The 22,080-nt window shown below is 42.3% G+C and overlaps 1 protein-coding gene and 1 non-coding gene across 5 annotated transcripts in view; both read right to left on the bottom strand.

Moving 5' to 3' along the window:
* Positions 1–22,080, bottom strand: part of LOC116846796 (trichohyalin-like) — a 96,842-nt gene that overhangs the window by 71,200 nt on the left and 3,562 nt on the right. The window contains exon 1 of one of the 4 annotated variants that reach the window (XM_032821096.1): positions 11,298–11,749. The exons of 1 other annotated variant lie outside the window; for it this stretch is intronic. Coding sequence is in view for 1 of the 3 variants with exons in the window: in XM_032821116.1 (XP_032677007.1) it covers positions 7,140–8,600 (1,461 nt within the window). In the remaining 2 variants the exon portion in view is untranslated. Of the gene's footprint in view, positions 1–1,112; positions 8,601–11,297; positions 11,750–22,080 lie in introns of those variants that run through there. 2 more of the 4 variants (XM_032821107.1, XM_032821116.1) reach the window with 2 other exon arrangements.
* Trnar-ucu lies at positions 18,043–18,115 on the bottom strand. Its single transcript has one exon. It is a non-coding gene; the product is annotated as a tRNA-Arg (tRNA).

Here is a 22,080-nt window from a genome sequence, read left to right as displayed (position 1 = left end):
ATATCTCGCCGATATTGAGAAAAGCGGCGGTTCGCGACAATCAAGTCTTATTAAAATCCGACAACGCAATTCTGCCGAACGCGAAGTGCGACACAGACGTTTCGCAGCGGTTGTCTTTCATCGTCAATTTGCATGGAGTCCAGTTATAAATTGTTTCGCAGCTACGAATCGTATTCACAGAAACACAGCGCCGTACGGTAGATAGGTAAATTGCCGCGCATAACTTATTAACGTACGAGCACCGAGGTTTGCCACTGTTCGCAAATCGATGGCGGATAGATAAATTGCAATTGACAACGAATCAATATCTTATAGGTCGCCCGTGAATATTGCATGTACAGTTCTGTTCATTAATAAGTCTTGCGATAACGGCGACTTTGGTGATACATATATTTCACGACGAGTGTAAAAATCGAACGAGACATATCGTAAGTATCGTGCACAAGCGTTTTTTTCAAATCTATATCCGTCTAATTTCGTGTCGCACTAAAAAATAACTTTGCCATCCAATGATTCGGCGTTTGCACTGAGAAAAAAACTTGAAAATTTGTGAGATATAAAGTGTATTTCTGTGAAATAAGGTTTATTTCTTTGAATGAAACTTATATCCCATAAATAAGCATGTAAGTACTTTTTTCAGTGCACTGAAAAAAATACTAGAAAATTTAGTAAATATATAGAAAACTGGTGTCACCTCCGATGGGCTTGACCTTGACATATGTTACAGAAGTCACGCTCTTGAGTGGCCTTCTGAAGGTTTTAGCTGTCGTCCATTGTTCGTTAAAGTTATTAACAAAAGAAGTTGCATCAAATAAATGTAATTTTTGGACAACGCCCGGGCGGGCTCGCAGTGTATGCGTGTGTTCCTATTATATTTGAAGTTTTATAAATAGAAAATAATAAAAATAAAAAAGATGCCTGTCCCTAGCCGTGTAACTGGGGGGCTACGACCTCCAGACCCCCCGCACCGCGGCAGGGGGAGAGAGGTATTAAGTCTTTTGTGAGAAATTTTCACTCTTTATCTGAAGTGCAACAGACTTGGCCCTCCCCCCCGCGGTGCGGGGGGTCTGGGGGGAGGGACGTAAGTCCCCCAGTTACACAGCTAGGGACAGACACCGTTTACATACTACATTTAATATACCCTGTATTGATATTGATATATCTTTTTTTAAATAACTTTTTAACAAACAATGAGCGCCAGTTAAAACCTTTTGAATGTTACTTAGGGCAGTGGCAGACACTTCTTAGCCTACAAATTCGATGTTTTCATATATACAGTGTCCAAAAATTACATTCATTTGATGCAACTTCTTTTGTTAATAACTTTTTGACAAATAAAGAGCGACAGCTCAAACCTTCAGAAGGTCACTCAGGAGAGTCTCTATAACATATGTCAAGGTCAAGCCTATCGGAGATGGCACCAGTTTTCTATATTTACTGAAAATTTATTTATTTGTGGAAAATAAGGTTTATTTCTGTAAAATCAAGTTTAATTCTGTGACATACTTTTATATCACAAAAATAAATTTTCAAGCATTTTTTTCTCAGAGTACTGGGATAAAAGTTTATTTCACAGAAATAAGTTTGATTTCACAAAAATAAACTTTATATATATATATATATTTCACAAATAAATTTTTTAGCATATTGTTCTCAATGCGTGAGAGAATAATCAGACAAAAAGAATCTGTTCGTTTTCAACTGTCGCGACCGCGGATCCGCCGGTGACGTTTCGAGCACGTCGAAGCGCCGCGACGCGACCGCGAGCCTTCGTTGTCCCTTCAATTATTCCCACGAAGAATAAACAGCGGCTATCGTAAACTCTCAGCCGTGCGAAGCGCAAAGTACTGGTTAGAACGTATGCGGAAGGACACACGCGCGCACGCACACACGGTTGCCGTGTTCGCGAAACGTTTTACGGTGCGTTTAGACTTGACGTTTATTTTATGACCTCCTCTTTACCTTCAGTGCGACGCAAGCTCGTTCCTTTCTCTATCTCTTTCGCCCTTATCCCGCACAGTACCGTTTTGATACACGAAGGGCCGACGCGCATCGCAGATAACAGCCGTTTTAATAGGCAAAACAGCGTGAAATAAATGTCCGACGCGTCCTTTAACGACGATGAGGACGGTAAACGTGATCTCCTATTGACCACGTCCCACTTGACGCGTGCATGTTATTACCGCCCGAAGGCCGTCTCGCCGAGCGAATATATTATATTAATTAATAATAATGTATACGTCGCTCGACCGACTGCGATCTTTCGCCGTGCGCGCACGTGACACACAATATGTCGGCGACGTTCGTGGCGTTCAGTCGCGAAGTTCGCGTTTCCCGCGTACAATCAGAGTGTTCCGATGGAGGAGACGTTTTAATACAAGTACAATGTTTGTCTATTGAAACAAAAGACTAGATAAATATAACACGCCGTACAGCGCAATTAGGATTCCTTCTGACTTCGCGCCGCGTAGGTCAATTTCGCGGAGCACAAAAGAGCTCTTGCGACAACCATCAGTATCCTCGAAAAACCCGCTTGGCCGAGGCCGAGAACCGCGAGTAATGGAAAAAGGAAGAAAGAGAGGGAGAAAAAAATATCCTGTCTCACGTAACGAATAATCCCGCCTAACGGGACTCGTTATACCATCGAATCGTCGCGGGTCCTCGAATCCGTTACGAGACCGATCGCCCGTTGCGTTCGCGCTCATTAAAAGTTTCGTTGCCCCGGCACGATGCAGCTATATTTGCATAGGTTTCGGTCTTCTCTCCCTTTCTCTCCCTCTCCCCTCGTTCTCTCTCTTCTTTCTCGCAGCGGTCGGCTCGGAGATTTAACAGGGCGTTAAGAAGTGATGTATCTATATGCACGTATCGACCAGCTCGCCAGAAAAATTCCCGCTCAGGCTTCAAAGGGAACACCTGACAACACGATTTCCCTAACGAACCTTTCGCAGTAATTAATTGCCCATATGATCTGCTTCTCTCGGGTGATCAATCTTTTCATTGTCGATCGTGGTGTATTGATTAAAAGTATATGCTTTGAATGTCGCAAAAATTCTTTCAGTGCTCTTTTCGTAACACAGCACTGTCCACGATATAGGCACAGGAAAGTAATTTTACCTAATAAGTTAATTATAAAAATTAGCAGTTTAGTTGTAAGAGGTAGGGTGCGGAGCGTGTGTGTGTGTGGGTAGCGTAGAAAAGATTTGTAATATGACTTTGTAACCCCATATGGGGAAAAATAAAGGATATACATCAAGTAATTTTACCTACGATAACGCGAGGATTTTAATTAATATCACGATAATATCATTATAGGTATAATTTAGAAAACAGCGCGACAGTTACGCGATAATTCGCGACACGGCGACGCTGAATTTCTAAAAAAGAAGAAAACGGAAGATCGTTATTAAGGCGTAATTCGCGAAGGTTAAGCTCGACGAAGTCGTCGACCGAGGGACGCTAGACGGACGCGGGATGAACTTATTGTCGAATTAACGCTCGTTAGACGTTAGCACCGTTGGCGAGCGGCGAATTCGCAATTCTTTCCAGGCGATAATAGTCGCGCGACGACGTGTGCTACAACGTCGTGGCGCATTTCCGTCTATCGCGCATAACTCGTGTGCGCGCTCAACTACCGATTCTGTCACGGCGGTCTGATCAACGGACTTATTACACGCGGATGTAACTAGTTTCCCGCGATTGGATGCGTGATGGAAAAGCTGCTCTCTCATATATATTTCATCCGGGGGATATTAATGATTCCGTACGCCGCAGCTTGTGATACGCGATCGCGCGTCTATTTTGGTTTGCCTCGACGATAAAATGGCAGCTAACGAGGAAACCTCGATGATTTCTTGTTATGTTATTCCTTTCTCTCTCTCTCTCTCTCTCGTTCTCACACAAAAATTTGTCGAAAGAGAGCGAACACATAAAGTCTCGCACGATCGCGCAAGTATTAATGAGGAATGCATTATTGTGAAACCGAACGTATTATCGCTCTTGAATGAACACGGAAAGTCATTACTTAATTACGAGAAGAATCTCGATGTCTGATAAATTTCGAAATCGATACCGCCGCCGAGGAGCGCGACTCGAGTAGCGGCATCGAATCTCCGTAACGACCACATTTAATTACAGCAGGCGGCGTCGAGATCCGAGATCCTGACCTGCCTTTAATTAATACGAACGCTCTAAGTGTTTGTGACAAACACGCGTATCTACACAGGATCCGAGTTATCTGTGCGCTCCTGTGTTTTTTTATCCCCATTTATATGCCGTGTAATGAGATATCTTTATATAACGCGCAGCGTGCGAGATATAATAACGAAAGTTTCATTAATTCCCGACGAACATTCGTGATTATTTCACGTTCCAATGAAATTGCATTTTAACACGCTTCGAGAATAATACGGAGACATAAACAAAATTAATTAAGCAAGCGCGCGACATTTCAAGCTGCGCGTGCAAATAAAGTTAGGAATTAGATAAACAAATGCAAGTAAATAAGTAAAAGCTTGAGAAAAATGACTGAATTCCGTATTTTATTAATTTACTTATTTGTTTATTCGTTTTATTTATTTAATTATTTCAATTTTATGTATTATTGTCGCCAAAGAGGATGATATTTTCGTATTATTCATACGCGTATATACGCAATCTTTTTGATTCTACGTTATAAATTTCGCTTGAACTCTACTCGGGTAAGATGTTTAGTACCTGGCGCGCGAGTTTCTTGGAAATTGCCCGAGCGGCACCTCTCATGGGAAATCTTTGGACGTTCTAACAGACAAGTAACACCTGGCGACAGGTGCTCGGAGAGTATATCGGCGCTGCCTCGATCTAAACGTTCGGCCAGGTCTGGTAACGCCTCGCGGATATTTCAAGGCTCATTATCCGCGTCTTCCGGCCGAAAGTACTGTTTAAATTTTTTTTCTGTCGTTTTAAAATTACGAGGATCTGAAACTTTGTTCAAAATTCTAAATATCGCATTTTTAGCGCTTCGAAACACGGAAGAGAAAATATTTCACTGCCGCAAGAAGTTATCCTGAAAATTTGTTACTATAACTCAAACCTTTGCTACTCTTATTACTACATCTAATACCTATACTTTCAGATATCCATATGAGAGATTTGAGACAACGAGATTTAGCCATCATACACAGATTCTGTTGTTGTAATCGACTTTTCTTCGTGAAAACAAATACGACGCATTCAGTCTTAGGACGTAGCCTTTAAACGCAAAAATACGTATCGATTACATGAGAAAATCGCTGTATCAATTCACCCACGTTCGGCACAGACGCGATACAAAATGATATCGCGATACTAAGTGACAATGGGGGGCGCGCGCAGAATCCATCCCTAGGAGCATTAATCCAATGTAGCACCGTAATTACGAGCATCCAATCTCTCCTTCGGGTATAATAATTACATCCACAATGTTTCCCCGATACTTAAGTTTTATAGATTGCCAGGACACGCAATTTCTCAGCGTTTATTATATCCTTATCTGACGCCTTGATTAATATCCAGCAGGATGGAGAGAACATTAGGAGAATATTATACGTAATTTATATGTCAGTCATGTTTTTCCACACACGAGCGTGAGCCGCCTCGCAACATTGTGTACCGTTCGCTGACAATAATTTGAAGTTTCGATAACAGGAAAAATCAAGTATCGACCGACAGTCACTGTAATTACAATGCATTAGAATGTATTACCGCGCTCGCATACACGTATAGCGCGGCAGGTGCGCTCAACTTTCCTACGCTCGCAAAGTGCGCTCGCGACGCAACCCCATACGTTATTGGCGCGCGAAATAATTCTCGCGTAATTGCAAAAGCGTTAAGCGCGTTAGAACGCTGTTGCATCGACATGATAATTTGTGTTTCAATCAAAAGACGCGGCTGCGCACCACCGCGCCAACAATCCTACGCGGTGAACGCAGAACCCCACGAGAGTAACGTGCAATTACGTGTACTTCTTCGTCTTAATTGAAGTGCCGATGTTTATTTCCCGTATCAATTTTAGACGATATCTCACGTGTCGTGAGTGAGTCATGTTTATGCAACAGCCAGCGGACGGGATTTAATGATAACGAATGGTTCGTGTAACAAGTAAAGTCTGCAGTTACATAATCGCGCTTGACTCCATAACGTGTCACACAATTTGTCCCTTCCTCGCTGCTGTCCCGACGCACGTTTTACACGCGAGGACGGGCCGCCCAGCACATTGGTTGAACTTCACATCCACAAGTTGTGGCAAGTCCCTCGCTCTTCTCACTTCTCATCTCGACCAACTCGCCGGATCCACCGAATGATCTTACGGCATAATTTACTCGCACGTACGCGTAAAAGAACCTTCGGCATTGAGAACTCGGTTTTCAACTTCCGCCACAATTTCCGGCCATTTCTCTCATCCTTCGTCCGTGACCCTTTTACGGGGACCCTCATCCTGTTCGACGAAATACGTTTCCGTTTCTTTCAAGAGACGCCTATCGTTCACCAAAATCCAAATGTGTTTTCCCTAAAAAATTATTACTCCACTTTTTAAGAAACAAAATAACTTTTATTAAAAAAAAAGCGAATGAAACTATATGTACGTTTGACTGTAACATTTATCTAAACCACGCCGTCGTTTTATGAAACTTGTAACAATACTTGAATATACTTTGTCGCGAAATGCACCGCTATGAGTGCTCGTTAATCATCTGCCTGCTCTACATTTCATCCTCGATTTTGCTCTCGAAGATAATTCTTTCTGCGTCTCTGATTATTTTTTTATTGGTTTCCCGCGGTCGACCTCCTTTCGATGTTTGTCGTTTCATTGTTACGTTTTTCCTAACGGCCCTGCCGATCGATATTTCTTTCACGAGCTAGATGGAGACTCTCTGACTTCGCGGCTTCGTCATTTTCGTTCGATTTCTTGCCTCAGTCGTCGGTACCGTTTGTTGCAAACATCCCGTCTCCAACACCCCAAGTATTTTTACTCCCTTCGCTATCTATTCCCTCGATTATTCTGACATATCCCTACTAACCTATTCTTCGTCTTGCGGATATAAGTCCCTTATCTAGGGACTCTATATCGTTTCGTTGAATCTTTCACAATTTTATCGCTGCGCTGCCAATAATATCCGCGATCCTCACGTTCTCCTCATATCATCGTCATCGGTAGTTTTTACGTCCCTATCGCCGGCGCTGTCGTCGACATTGTTACGATTTTCCTCGGTCAACTCGTCGAGAATTCGTCGCTCGTCGGCCGTGAGAGCCGCACGGTTCACGAAGCTCGCGATATCAGCCGCGTGTGCCGCCAATAAACGCCTCCTTTGCTCTTTGGCGCATTCCGCCTCAAGCAGCGCCAGCCTCTGCTCTTCTTTGATGCTTTCCTCCATCCTAGCAATCTCCTGCTCGCGAATCCTGCGGCGGTACGCAATCAAATTCTCCAGGTCCTCCCGATGCTGCACCTTCATCCTCCTCCTCGCCTCCGCCGTGCATCTCGCCAGTCTCTCGTCTTCCATAATCTTCCTCATGACATCCTCAGCCCAGGCTCTGTCTTCCTCCACGAAGCGCTGCTTGCATTGCTCCGTGAGGACTATCTGCTCCTCCAAACCGGCTGCCAGCTCCTGTTGCATCCTCCTCCTACGCGCCCCCTGCTCCCGTTCTCTGATCACGAGCTCGCGTCTAATCTCCTCCGTCACGAGATCAAACAACCGCTCCTCCTTCTCCCGCTTACGCGCCTCTGCATCCAGTATCATCCTCGCAGCTTCCAGCAGGACACTCTCGCGCCACTCTATCTGCTCCCGTCGCAGCCTTTTCACCTCCTCTGATCTCTCGTCCATCTCTTGCAAGTACTCCAGGTCCTGCCGTCGCTTCCTCTCTTCGGCCTCGCGCTCCTCCTGTCGACGCTCCTCCTTCATCTCCTCGAGGACCAGTCTCTCCCGCCTCGTCTTCTCCGCGAGCTCGCATTTCTTTTCCAACGCCCTCGAGCGCTCGCACTCCTCCTGCGCGCGGTCCATCTCCTCCAGTGTCTTCCTGTACTCGCGAGCCTCCTCCGCGAGAACTCTCCTCTCCTCGTCCTTCCGTGTCAATTGCTGGTCTAGCTGCCGCCTGTACTCCTCGCTCCTACGCAGAATATCCGAGCGGCGCCGGAGTTCCTCTTCCAACGCTTCCCTCTGCTGCTGCCGCGTCAGCTCGGCGCACTCGCGCTCTCGCACCAGCTCCGCCTGTCTACGACCCCGCTTCTCCTCCAGCTGAGCCTGCAGCTCCTTCACCGTGTAGGCGCGCTGCAATTCCGCCGCGAGGTCTGCGACTTCGTCATGCGACCGGCGATTGCGGCAACTCCGGCGAAATCTTGCGACGTAGCTCGCGCTGGTCTCGCGATTCGGGGCGTCTTCTTGGCTCGAAGCTCCCTCTTCCATAATCGTGGAATTTTTACGATGTTTCGCGGAAGACGACGATGCTCCGGGAGAAGAGACAGGACGGAGAGTTCGTGCGTTTTCTCTCGAATGATAAATGCGGATCGTGCGTTTAGCGTGGAATGCGAGTCGTCGGTCGGGCAAGATGTGTTTTAACGTTGCGAGTCGACCGTAATCTTCTGGTTTTGCCTGTAAGCGTTACGCTGGTTCATTACGGTCCTGCGGAGAATGAAACGTGCATGCGGATAGTCGATAGATGTTCGTGCGGGTTTCAGAATTCTCGCGTTGCCGTTTATCGGGTCTCGCATTTTAAATGCGTCCATGGTGTTTCTCACGCTAACTCGTTACGACACCGTCACCATTACAAACTGATCCTCTAATTATAACAGTTTAGCACGCGTCCATCGTGCGCATGCATTTCGCGAATCGAGATACGCAACGCGCGGCGAGACGTCGCGCATCGTTTTTGTCGATTTCTGCTCGTTAAAAAGAACGGAACCGTGTTTTTCGTTCGCCCGTGCATATTTTCTGTATACTATTGCGCGACGCAAAAGGCTCCCCGCGACGCGCTAATTAATTGACGCGCCGACTGATTCGACATCGGCGAGCACGCCGTCGCGGCTGGAAAGAGCGCGGTAGCTGGTTCAGCAACAAAAAGTTCCTCACGACGCGCGCTACCGCGACTCGCATTTGCATCTCGCATGACGTCAGACTAATGCTCATGCACCGAGCCGCATTAACGTCAGATTAACGGTGAGGCAGCCTTTCGCGTACGTGGGTTGCTTCTTTTTCATCCACCCCCGCCTATGATCTCCCGCCTCCTCGTCGCTCTTCCCGTCCCAGACGTACTTTTTCTCTTACGGGACCTGAATGAGAGCTTTGGGAACGTTCGCACGGCGAATCGGGTTAATCCAAATTTAGCGGTAAAACGAGAGAAGTGGGCTACTACGCCCCGTTAGATCTGCTGCCTTCCCTTTGCCCTGCCCTGCCCTGACCTCTTCTCCCCGTCGCTGTAATAGCTTCATTGTTGGTAGCAGCGAAAACGAAAACTATCATTAATCCTGGCTACCCGATGCCCGACGATAGAAGCGGCGAACTCACTCACAGCGCTGCCACGTTGATCGCGCGGTAATTAACGGGGCGCGCTCTTCAGCGCGCGATATCGCGATATGTTGAGCGAAATTAATAAATTGCCGCGCGCTCTCTGATGAAGAAATGTACACTGCGTATAATGTATGACTGGTGGAGACGGCGGGAATTTTTCTTTTCCTCCTCTCCGTTTTCCTGCCTTTCTTTTTGACGAGAGAAGAACGCGAAGCGCGAGAGAGGTCAATCCGGAACGTGACGACAGACCTACAAATGATCGTTCGAATTTTCTAGAAAGATACGGGATTGAATCAGCACTCTGTCTCTCTGACTTTGACATATGCGCAGCACAATTACGGGTTGCTTGTCGTTCGAAGGCAGCTGCCGACTTGCGAGTGCAGAGAGGACAGCAATTTGCCGGGAGTATACTACCAACACATGTCGCGCGTGTTATCGAAGCATCGGCAATCTCTTTCTCTCGCCGTGACAATGTTGTTAATGAGAGAATCCGGTGATCTCGGCGTAGTTGGATCGACGCGCGTAGGACGAGCAGTTCGGGATACTTCGTTCGCGTGGAAAGTGATATTTTGCGCTATTTTGCGTTGCAGACATGAAATTTCGGGATTGAGATAAACACGTGATACCTCGGAGAGTCCGGATAAAAGCGAACGGAGCGTCGAGCTCGCTGAGCTGTGAAGGAGCAGCAGCTACGGGCGGATTCGGTGTTGACCACACGTTGCGATCCTAACAGCGCGAGTCTTGCCCAACGAACCGTTGTTGCTTCGTGCGCGAGCAACGATATAATTATTGCCGACCGTTAAAACGTATGTAGATACTGCTAACAGGCGTAGCGCGGTAAGCAGTTACAATTTGTTACTGTGTTGCGCGCATAAGAATCTCACGAAACGGTACGGCGAAAACAGGAGCGTCCCTCGGGTTCATGAATTTAGTAATAACGGTAAAACTGAAACGTTTAAGGGATCAATTGACCGTAACTCGTTCGCGGCGAACATTTTGAGCGTTTCTAACAGGAAATCCTTTAGATGAACAAACTTTTCCGTTGAGTGGAAAAGGAAGAATACGGTAGAAAGAGAAGTTACGGCATTCATTAGCGAGTTCCGGAATTACAAGCGTGAACCACGGTTCTACGCGACTTTCACTCTAAATAATAAATCATTCTTCTCTAAATAATAAATCATCATTCTTCATTCGATAAGGGGCATTTTTTCGGCGAACCTTTCATACCTGTATCCCGACAGATGTTTCTGGTCAGTTTTCCGGAAAAAAAAAAGAAAAAGCGTAAAGAAAGATGAAAGGACCAATACCAACATCAACATGCTAACCGAAACAAAATACGCGTGCATGGTATCTCCTAAATTGGCCATAGTTATGCAAGAATGACTCACAAAATTATGATTTTTGAGTTCTTGTTACCAATATACGGGTAGTCCGTACGTCTTTCCACATAAAACAAAAAAGACCCAAGCCCTATAGCGCTTAAAATTAAATAAAAAACAGTTTTTATTTTCTGCTAGTGTTGCATCTTTTTTACCCACTTTTTTAAAGATTAATCCTGTCAATGAATACTCTTAATTAAAATTCACTTGACCATGCTTAACTTCTCGAACAATTGCGAAGAACCTCAGAATGCTATCTATAACTTAGAATTTCTTCATCTTCATTTTTTTTAAAACTTCATGCGAATAGGATCATTCTTGCGTAACCACGATCAAATATCCGCATCATTTCACGAGAATAAACAAACAGAACATTCAATGTGTCGGGTAAACAGTGACTGACCCCGAAGAGATCTGAGGACGCGTGCGCCGTCGAGGAAATTGACGTACCCTCCGTGTGCGCAGGAGCCGCGTATACGTCCTCCAGCTCTCGCAGGAATTCGTTGGTCACGTGCACTGTATATATGTCCGTGTGCGTATATGTAGTCGCACCGTGTGTACGTAACACCCTGCGCGCGCGTGTGTGTGTGCAACAATTACACCGAAACAAAGGAGCGCCGGCCGGGTCGCCGAAGGACCCAACTGAAGGACGACGACAAGACGCGCGGTCGAATCACCGCCGCTCGAAACGAATCCTCTCCTGGCTTCCTCAGTGGAATTCCTTTGAGTCGGCACGAGATACCGTCACTTCGAGGAGACCACGCGCGTAAAGAAAAGAGAATCGGAACGAAGCCGTTGGCGCGGAGCACGCCGTCTTGTGCGAACACCGCGGCGGATTGAGACCGACTAACCGGCTTTCCGCGTCGGGGCACACGCGAAGCTCTTTGCCGCCGGCCCCTTTAAACCCATCCCTCCGACGGGCCCTCGCGGGAACCGGCCAGGTGAGTTCGTACGGCCCTGAGAGTGGGTGTCAGGAGCGCGCGATTAGCGCGCGAGACGCCAGGTAAAAAAAACGCGAAGAGCGCGCGCGAGATCTATCGCGAACTGAGAACTACGCGGATATCGCGGGAAAAATATCCCGATCAATCTCGCTAAAAAATGGACGAGAAATGAGGGAAACTTCGTTGTGTTCTTTTAGAAAATTCGGAATAAAATTAAATCCCGGACCGGTCAAGAATAACAGACGCATTGAATATGCAGAATTTTTCAGGAGCCTTGCTCCTCCTGTGATCGGATAGCAGATAGAGACAGAGCGGAGAGATAATGTCTGTGATTTATGGATAACCCGCGGGTTATCTTGTGTGAATTAAACAAACGCGTGAACTATTCCCGAAGGAACGAAAATCTGAGAACTTAAACATTTTATCTCATCTGCTTTCTCGTTGCGGTGAAATGTCGGATGTCAAAATCGCACGTTCAAGTGGAAAGATCGCGGCACGGAAGATTAATGAGATGTCGCAGGCGGACGATATCGCTTATCGAATGTCGCGTAACAATCTCGTAACAAGTGTCGCGTTTAAGAAGTGACGTTCCGCAAGAGCAGCGCGATAAGCATACACGGGAATGCACATTTCTTTATCTTTACTCACTTCGTTCGGCACGGAAAAAGGACACGATTGATGACGCATAAAAGCGGGATGGTCTCATTTTTGCGGGTTTCGCTTGATACTGTCGCGTTGGCTTCCTCGCTCAAAAGAACCTGTTCTCGAATCGCGGCTCTCCGAGCGGAGTCGTTCGTATAATTACCCGAAAGTATCCCGCGAAAACCCCCCGACGATACAAAATACACGCACAAGTCGCGCTCGAATTAGGAACAACTTTGATTCGAAGTGAGTGCGCGACTTAAGAACGTTATTAAAACGAACGAACGAACATAGAGAAGGCGGTGGCGGTGGTGGCGGCGGCGGCGCGATTACTCTCTGGAAACCGGTCGCTTTAATAGAGTCGTAAAGCGACTTTATATGAGGATATGAGGATAGTGACACTAATCACCGTAATATGCAAGCGTCCTTATTGTCCGGTTACGCCTCTCCGAGTCGCTGTTCTTACGGAGATTCGCGTGAGTCTGCGAATTTTATTGGTGTGGTAAAGTTTATTGAAAAAAGGAGAGCAGCAACGAGCGGTGGAAGCGTCGTGTAAAGATTCGTCAGCTTGCTTCGCGAGGAATTGTCGACACTGTGATCAGGATATCAATGAATAATTGTTCCAATTATTCATTGAAGTTTGTGGAACTTGAGCGCGAGGTTACACGCGAGGGACGTTCGGCAATAACTGATGCCGAACACTCGCCTCGTTGAAACATTTTCAAGGGACCTTGAGAGTCCCTCCGCTGACTCTTTACGCTTATCCTCATCGAGAGTCCGCCAAAATGTCAAATATGACTAAAGTGAGTCGTTACGCGTCGGCCAGTCAAGGGAAGTCGTGATTAAAGTATGGACGATACGTAAATGCCCTCGAGGGGGATCATTTGCGCCCTCCTCCTGTTCCACGCGAGAGAGCAAAAAAAAGAGAGAGAGAGAGAGAGAGAAGAGGAGGAGAAGAAGGTGAGAGGAGGATATGGAAAACGAGGAAGCGCGATGGAGATAAGCCGGACGATGACGATGAGAAATATCTAAATTAACGTGAAGGAGGAGCGTGGCACATGTAAGATTAAGGCTGGCTCGTCCGACATGACCGTCGTAGCCCGACATGATGTATCGCTGCCTTATGCGAAATAAACGATCGGACAGGGCGCGCAGAAAGTACGCTCGCATCGGAGATGTTTTCGCGAATACCGGCGCAGCGAGCGCGAATATAAAGATTTTCGATAACGTCTCTCTCTTTTCCATCATTCCGCGAGATCTCGGAGTACTTCGACTCAGGTAAATCTAGGTTTTGCCCCAGGAGAGAAAAATAAATAAGAAAACGCAGTCGTGACTTGTACAAGACAGACGATCGCGTTGTCAGAAATAAAGCCAGAATTTACGAGCAGCCATTACCTTCCACAAGCTTTTCGTAATTCGTAGGTCGCACCAAGTGCCAGCAAGTCTCCGTGATTGTCGAAAAGCCTAACAATTTCCCACGTTTATTCGACGCCGTTCTCAATGGCTTGTCAAAACGTTGAGCACAACAAAAACGGACGGAGTCGGCACGTATATAGTTCCAGGCCAATAACCGAGAGAGCCTTTTAACCTGACCTGAAAGTGTCTCCTCCGCTTCTTTCGTGTATACATCGCACACTTTTCCGATTCTACGCGATTCACTCCGGTTAGACTTAAGCTGGCAGCACTCAGACGATGTTGTTACTACGACGCGCGCACGTTTTCTTCGTATAACCACAGTAAGCCTGGCCAGCTATTGATTCTGTAACTTTTAACCCTTTCACTACGGTACATATATATGTTTTCCCCACCATTAATGATTACCTTACATTGAGAGAAAAATTATCTAAAAATCAACAAATATTTCTTTGATGGATGCCATTAACATATTTATTTATATAAATCTAAATTCTATTTATTTAAACCAAATATTGTTTACTTAAATCAGGTATACAATACTTGATTTAAATAAAGAGAATTTAGATTTAAGTAAACATATTAATGGCACCCATCAAAAAAATATTTGTTGATTTTTAGATAATTTTTTTCTCAGTGTATTCAATTGAATAAACAACTCTTTTGCTATTCAGAATACATCAATTGTCTCTACCTATTCCGCGTTGGGACAAATGTGCCCTTCCAAAATCCCAATTGGACATTAGTGTTCCGGCTCTATCCCTTTGTCGTCAAATATAAAATTTTTAATTTTTTTTTACTAAAATATAACTTTGCTATAACTGCATTATATTAATATATTTAATGAAGTAAAAGTAAAAAAATAATTGTACTTTTAAAAAATAAGATTAGTAGCGAACACTGAGAAAAAAATACTTGAAAATTTATTTGTGAGATATAAAATTTATTTCTATAAGTAAAGTTTATTTTTAGGAAACAAAATTTATTCTTTTCTGTAAATTTTACGACGAATAAATTTTCTAACATTTTTTTTCAGTGAAAGGATTATACCGACAATGCTATTAAAAGTTGCAGAATCTGTAGACTGGTTTGGCTAGGGATTGACAAATATGCGCTAAATGCAAATAGACATTATACATGCAAGTTATGTTTACCAAGAAAGAGAGAAGAGATTCTTTTCACGAAGAAAATAAAATCAGAGAAATCCCGTGAGAAATTTTCATTTCCTGACTTATAATTTAGACTTACTCCAATATAGAAATTCTGGAAAGATTTCAGTCAAAAGTCCTTCGAATATTGGTGAACGCGTCATGGTTTGTACCTAATAAAATCATATGTCGAGATCTAGGAATAGCAATCGTTAAGAATACAATCAAAAGTTTTGTTGCGAAATATGTATTTAGGCTAGACTCCCATCCCAACCAGCTTGCGTTTAAGCCTCTCTTAGAAAAAAACTAATAAGAGGAGACTAAAACGATTTAAACCACTAGACTCTACGGATAGATTTAAATAATCATCTCACGAGCAAAGACACCATAACTCAATAGATAAAACCAGTCCTTGTGTTAGTAAAGCGATTGTGTTAGTAAAGAGTATATTTCACTGGAAATATGTCATCACATGTTTTCTAAGAATTTTATGATTTATTTATTGTCAAACTTCAACAGATTATAAATATACTAGAAGATAATAAAAAAAAACTTGAATCTAAATTCTTTTATTTAAGTAAAATAAACAATCGCTTTCATGAAAAGTAAATGTCAAGAAAATGTATATTTTCATATTTGAAACAATTTTTTGTCAGTGTAGGAATATTTATATTAGCAAGAATAAATTAGTACTCACCAAATAAATAATATAAATATATAAATATAAATAAATAAATAAATATTGATATAAATAAAATATTGTAAAATATTTATAATAAGAAATAAAAAAATACTGCTTACTTCTTAAATATTTTTTCTCTCAATATACGCTTCTAACGATCCTTTATATATTTATTTAATTAGATAACACAGACAGAGCCTTTCTATTTTAATTTTGAATATTTTTATTTTCGCCGAATAGAAATGCAGCACTGTTTCAATTTCCTCTTTATCCTATCAAACTAACTTATTTGTTATATAATTATATGGATATTGTATGGAGGGAAACTGTGAAATTTAATTAACCCGGACAATACTGTGAGCGTCCCGTGCAAAATCCGAAATTGGATTTTATTATTTTTCAGAGTATTCTAGGGCTGATACTGAGTATCATAGACTTGATATTGGGTCGGGCAGGTAGTAGTGTTTTAATACTCATACACGTGGATATCGTATTGCGCGGCGTCGCTGAGTCGACATTGTTATACTTCAGTCAATAAAAGCAACACTGATTAGCAATGGCTCTGCCATTGCCTACCTTTTCTTTTTCTTTGTGGTAAAATACTGATCGCGTTTCAAACGCACACATACATCCACAAAGGCCAAACTGGATTAAGGCTAGGGTAACCGGGATATGTTACGAGCAATAGTTAAGTAATAGCCGCAAGTACACGCACGTAAGACTTACACTTGCGGACGGATACATAATGTATCGAGTTACGCGACATTTGAACCGTACTACGAAATAAAGTCCGCGCACTTCGTCGGACGGAAAGATCAGCATCTATAGGAAATATGTCGACACAGTTCTTAGAGCTGTATAGTTTCCTTCCACGTATCCGTGCTTCCGTTTTTGTCAAACGAGCACCACGTATTCGTGCCATCCATTTTTGTCAAACGAGCACCCTTAGAGAAATATCGTGAAGACAATATCGTCGGGACCTTGAGATATTGTCGCGATAACGTCTTGCGCGAGGAAAGAAGATAAATAAAATGAAACGAGACGCAAGGTAAATCACGTAGGTCCGCATTAATCGTTGTTACCTGAAGCTCTTGTCAAGTGAGATACTCAGGTTTCAATTCAGAGTTAGATAAAAGTTTCTCGGTTGACTACAGATGTGGTTGTCACACATATATCGTAATACAGCTGAAAAACTTTGGTTCAACTCTGAATTGAAAAATCGAGGTGTCTCATATGAAACAAGTTCCTGGTGATAAGTATTAATATAGCCCGTGGAGTCCGTGGAACGAGGAAAAAAGGAGAAGTTAAAGGAAAACAGGAGACGGGAAAAAATAAGAGACAGAGGAAAGCAGGATGGAAAGCGAGCGTATTTCATCGAATAGAACTCGCGGTCGAGAGGTACAAGGTTGATTTTCCTCCGCGCAAACGCGCTTTCCTCTTGTTTGCTTTTCCTCGCGGCTACGTAGTACGTAACATCTGCGCGCTCGTAATGATATCGTGTAGCGGCCGGGTCTTGTCGGTACATTAAGACGCTTATCATTACTCCGCAAATTCGCGTGTCCATGTACGTTGGCTGCGATACGAACCGTCGCTTTCTCATCGCGCGCGCGTCACACATATAGGCGTACGTCGTTCATTTGCCAAGGAGCAAATATAGCATGCCGATGCATTACCAAATTACTCCACGCGTCCTAACTGTACGTTAGAGCCGATGGGAACAGAGAAAGAGGAGGACAAGAAATTCGCGTGCGAAGCCGTCGTGGAGAAAAGAGGAAAACAAGCGCGTTTTACAACGCGTCCAGAGATATATGCTGCGCACGGAATTAACGTGACTCCATTAGGCTTAATTAATTGGGAACCCGGCAATGGCTCGACGGTTCTGCTTGTTTTTGTCCAGCTTGTCGCGCGTGGTCGGTATAAAATTGACGAAATCGCAACGCGTGGAGAAAAGAACTCGGCTTCCGACTCGCTGCACTCTCTTGCCGTGTTATTTCCCTTTCGCGTGGTTGTCGAAAAAACATTCGGTGTGCAACGGGATCGGGACAAAAAAACACTGAATTCCCTCGACGCGACAGGTAACACGTGACGGAAACGTAACGAAGCGCGAAGTTGCGATATGAAGCGAGACACGTGTACCGATACCCATCGTCTGCGTGTACGGGAAGTTATACTTACCGCGCGTGTTTTCTGATTATATTTCCGCCCGTTTTTTCCATTATTTTATCGAGTGACGTGAGGGCAAAAGACAACTGAAGATAGACCCCGGTGGATGACGTAAAATCATGACAAACAATCGCGACACATCCAAAACAAAATTTTCGTCATCCCTTGCGGGGATCGAACCCGCGACCTTTGGATTAGAAGTCCAACGCGCTATCCTCTGCGCCAAAGGGACTATTTCTTGAAGGGCACGTCGTACAAAAAGTGGAGTACCTTCACGCGGGACAAAATACCTGTCAGAGTCCTTAACATGTCCGCTGCCACTGGTTTATTTACCTCTCTAAAGCTGGCAGGACCAAATTAAACCGAGATGATTTATTCGGGGAATTCTCTCCACAGACCGCATTATATTCCATTATCTTCATATAATTGTGTAAAACAAACGTGGTTTGTTTATGTGCGGATGCATAAAGAAAAATGCCGTTGTCACACACATGTGACGCTGGTAGCGAAATGATAATTCGCGTTTGATTCAACGACTCGTTCACAGCACGGCGATACTTGAATTAATTTAATTAATTCACTTTTCATTTAAAAGACGAGACAAATGCATTTTTATTGTAGTTTATTTCTATTTATATTGATATTAATGTGGGGACACGTACATTTATTAGTTTCCATTTTATTCATAAATGCTGGAGAAGAATTTCGTATTTTTTAAGGCTTCTGGCCCCTCACATTGTCTATCTTTTTTTGGTGACGTCAGAAGCGAGAAAATGCATGCTAAAAATTCTTGCGAAATACATTGAAATAAAAATATATATCCATAAAGTAACACTTGTAATCGATTAAATTACAAATTACTTATCTTACAAATTTGTAAGATATTCCGTGCACTCCCCTTTTGCTCTAACAATCAATAATTTATTGTAAATTAATCTGAATAGAAATAAACGAAATAGGTTAAGAAAATGAATTGTATGTCACGTTAATTTACGACAAATTATTATTATTACAATAATTGAATGTTAGAGTAAAAGGGGAGTATCTTACAAATTTGGTTAATCGATTACACAAGTGTTACTTTATGGATATATATTTTTATTTTAACGTATTTCGCAAGAATTTTTAACATGCATTTTCTCACTTGTGACATCATTAAAAAGAGACAATGCGAAGGCCTAGGAGCCTTAATATGATAAAATATTTTCAAAACAATTATAATTTTTTCAATAATCACACATGCGCGAAAACTGATGTCGATTACCGCGTTGACGTGTTATAAAGAGACCTGATTACTGCAAAAATTACGCTTCACATGTAATTTTTTATCAAAGTGTGCTCTCTGCAGCGGACACTGATATCGCACTATATACCTTCTATGCGTATAAAATTTGTTACATAATTATTACAATCGAGATACGATAAAAAAATGCGCGGCAACATTTAGTTGATCATTATTGAATTTTTTTTACGAGACGAAAAGTTCGATAAGAACGAAAGGTGCGCGTCGATACAATCGAACTGGTCGCCAGGCAGCCAAGTATACTTTGATCACTTTATCGCGATCGATAGAATTCATTAAATTCGCAATTCTCAACACACCTGTCCATGCCTAAAGGATGCTCTCGCTCCGATTGCTATTGAAGCTCGGAGCATGTGGCTTATACGAGCGGCACGAAATAGGAAATAAACGGAGAATTACATCCGTTGCTGTAAAATAATTATCCGAATAGATATCGACCTAATTGAGGCGGCATTACATCGCCGGCTCTGTGATATAACATTTTATAACGTGAATGGCATCGCTCCCTTTTTCTTATTGCCGTCAATTATTTCGCAAACTTATCTCGACGTAATTTCTCGACGTCTTTTACGGCAACAGGGGAGGTCGACTTTTACTCTTCCCTTCGAAAATAGATTAACTCATCGCCCGAGATTGAGAAAGAGCTGTAATGAATGACAGTCGGGGCTTCGCGAAATTTGATGAACTTTATGATTTCGAGATCCTCTCGTTTTCACCATAGACATAAGAAAATATATATAAAAGTGAAATAACGAAATAAGCGAGTTAGAATTTCTTTTTTTTTCGAGAGAGACGAAGAGACACGAAGTAAATTATAAGTCAGGAGATGAAAATTTCTCACGGGAATTTTCCCCGATTTTGTTTTCTTCGTGAAAAGAATCCCCTCTCTTTCTCTCTTGATAAAAGTAACTTGCGTGTACAATGTCTATTTGCATTTAATGCATATTTGTCAATCCCTGGCCAAACCAGTCTACAGATTCTGCAACTTTTAATGGCACTGTCGTTAATCTTTTCACAGAGCCTTTCTATTTTACTTTTGAATATTTTTATTTTCGCCGAATAAAGATGCAACACTGTTTTAATTTCCTCTTTATCCTATCGAACTAACTCATTTGTTATATAATTATATGGATTTGCATGGAGGGAAACTGACCTTTACATTGAGGATTGATATTGGGACCAATATCAACCTTAGGATTCCCCAAAAAATAATAAAATGCAATTATTTCAGTTTTTGCACGGGACGCTCAGAGTATTATCCGGACCAATTAAATGTCACAGTTTCCCTCCATGCAATATTCATATAATTATATAACAAATGAGTTAGTTTAATAAGATAAAGAGGAAATTGAAACAGTGCTGCATCTCTATTCGGCGAAAATAAAAATATTCAAAAGTAAAATAGAAAAGCTTTGTCTGTGTTATTTAATTAAATAAATATATAAAGAACCTTTAAAAGCGTACATTGAGAAAAAAAATATTTAAGAAGTAATATTTATTTATTTCTTATTATAAATATTTTTATATATATAATATTTTATTTATTTATATCAGTATTTATTTATTTATTTATTATATATTTATATTACTTATTATATATTTATATTATTTATTTGGTGGGTACTCATTTATTCTTGCTAATATAAATATTTCTACACTAACAAAAAATTGCTTCAAATATGAGAATATACATTTTCTTGATATATTTGCTTTTCATAAAAACGATTGTTTATTTTACTTAAATAAAAGAATTTATATTTAAGTAAATACGTTATTAGTATCTACTGAAGAAATATTTTTCATTTTTTAGATATTTTTTTCCTCAATGTAAAGGTCTGATTCCTTAGTAAGTTCTATTATTAACTGATTTTTTATTTCATCCGCTCATATGAATAGTCAGTTGGCCGGTCTTTAATCCAAACTCGTCAAAATCAATTGTCAATCGAACGGTCTGCAACTGATCTTGTTGAAATCAATTGTCAATTAAACGGTTTCCAATTACACGAATAACACGATATAGTTAATTTAAAAATTAATTACTCGCAATCTTGATACAATGTTACGCGACGTGCCGAGTTTGCTGAGGTAGTGTAATTCGTAAATAATACGGAATATATATTATATACAAGACACATCACACTTGAATTGTGTCAACAATAGTTTTTTTTTTCGTGTGCCACGCGCACACGTGACATCTGCGAATGTTTTTTTTCGCTCCGCATCGGCCGTGTTATGGTATATCTCTGTTATTTGACGAAATCGAATAGTTCTTGTTCCCTCGAGCGAGAAGTTCCGAAAACACCAAATATCACGTGTGCGTCGTTCGACTTTTTCTCGTTTCTATTTTCCATACGAATTCTATATCACGTGACCGAACAACGGGTGCAATTTCATCGTGAACACAAACTTTGTCGCGCACAATACTCCGCGGTCAAAAGTTGGCACGAATACCGAAGTTTGTCCATCGATGGAAATGCATTACTCGGAGGGATGCGTGACTTTAGTCGGGATATTAATTAAGACGCGCAGGTGTGCGCCGACATTCGTCGCGTGATCGCTATATCTACAGTGATGCATGTACAATTTGCGTGATTAATATCGAGCGATAACCCGACGACAATGATGACAAGCCCGGCTGCAAGCGGCGATCATACAGCTGATGCATACTTCGGTTCTATGATATAATAGTTTCAAAAATTTTGTCATTATTTACCACGTTTAATATTTGCCTATCCAATCTTTATTTTTTAACGAGCCACTGTATCAATATTAGATTGCATATGAGGGAAATAATGCATAAAACGATCTATGAAACGAAAGAGATCCTTAACTTCATTAAACACACAAACAAAATATTAAAAAAATAAAAAATATTGAGTCGATGAGTATTAATA

The sequence above is a fragment of the Odontomachus brunneus genome, unplaced genomic scaffold (assembly GCF_010583005.1).
Source record: "Odontomachus brunneus isolate Ranch 3 - 2012 unplaced genomic scaffold, Obru_v1 Obru_scaffold_004, whole genome shotgun sequence".
In the NCBI taxonomy this organism is placed as follows: Eukaryota; Metazoa; Arthropoda; class Insecta; order Hymenoptera; family Formicidae; genus Odontomachus; species Odontomachus brunneus.
The sequence above is the reverse complement of the archived record's forward strand: the minus strand, read 5'-3'. Positions and strand labels throughout refer to the sequence as shown.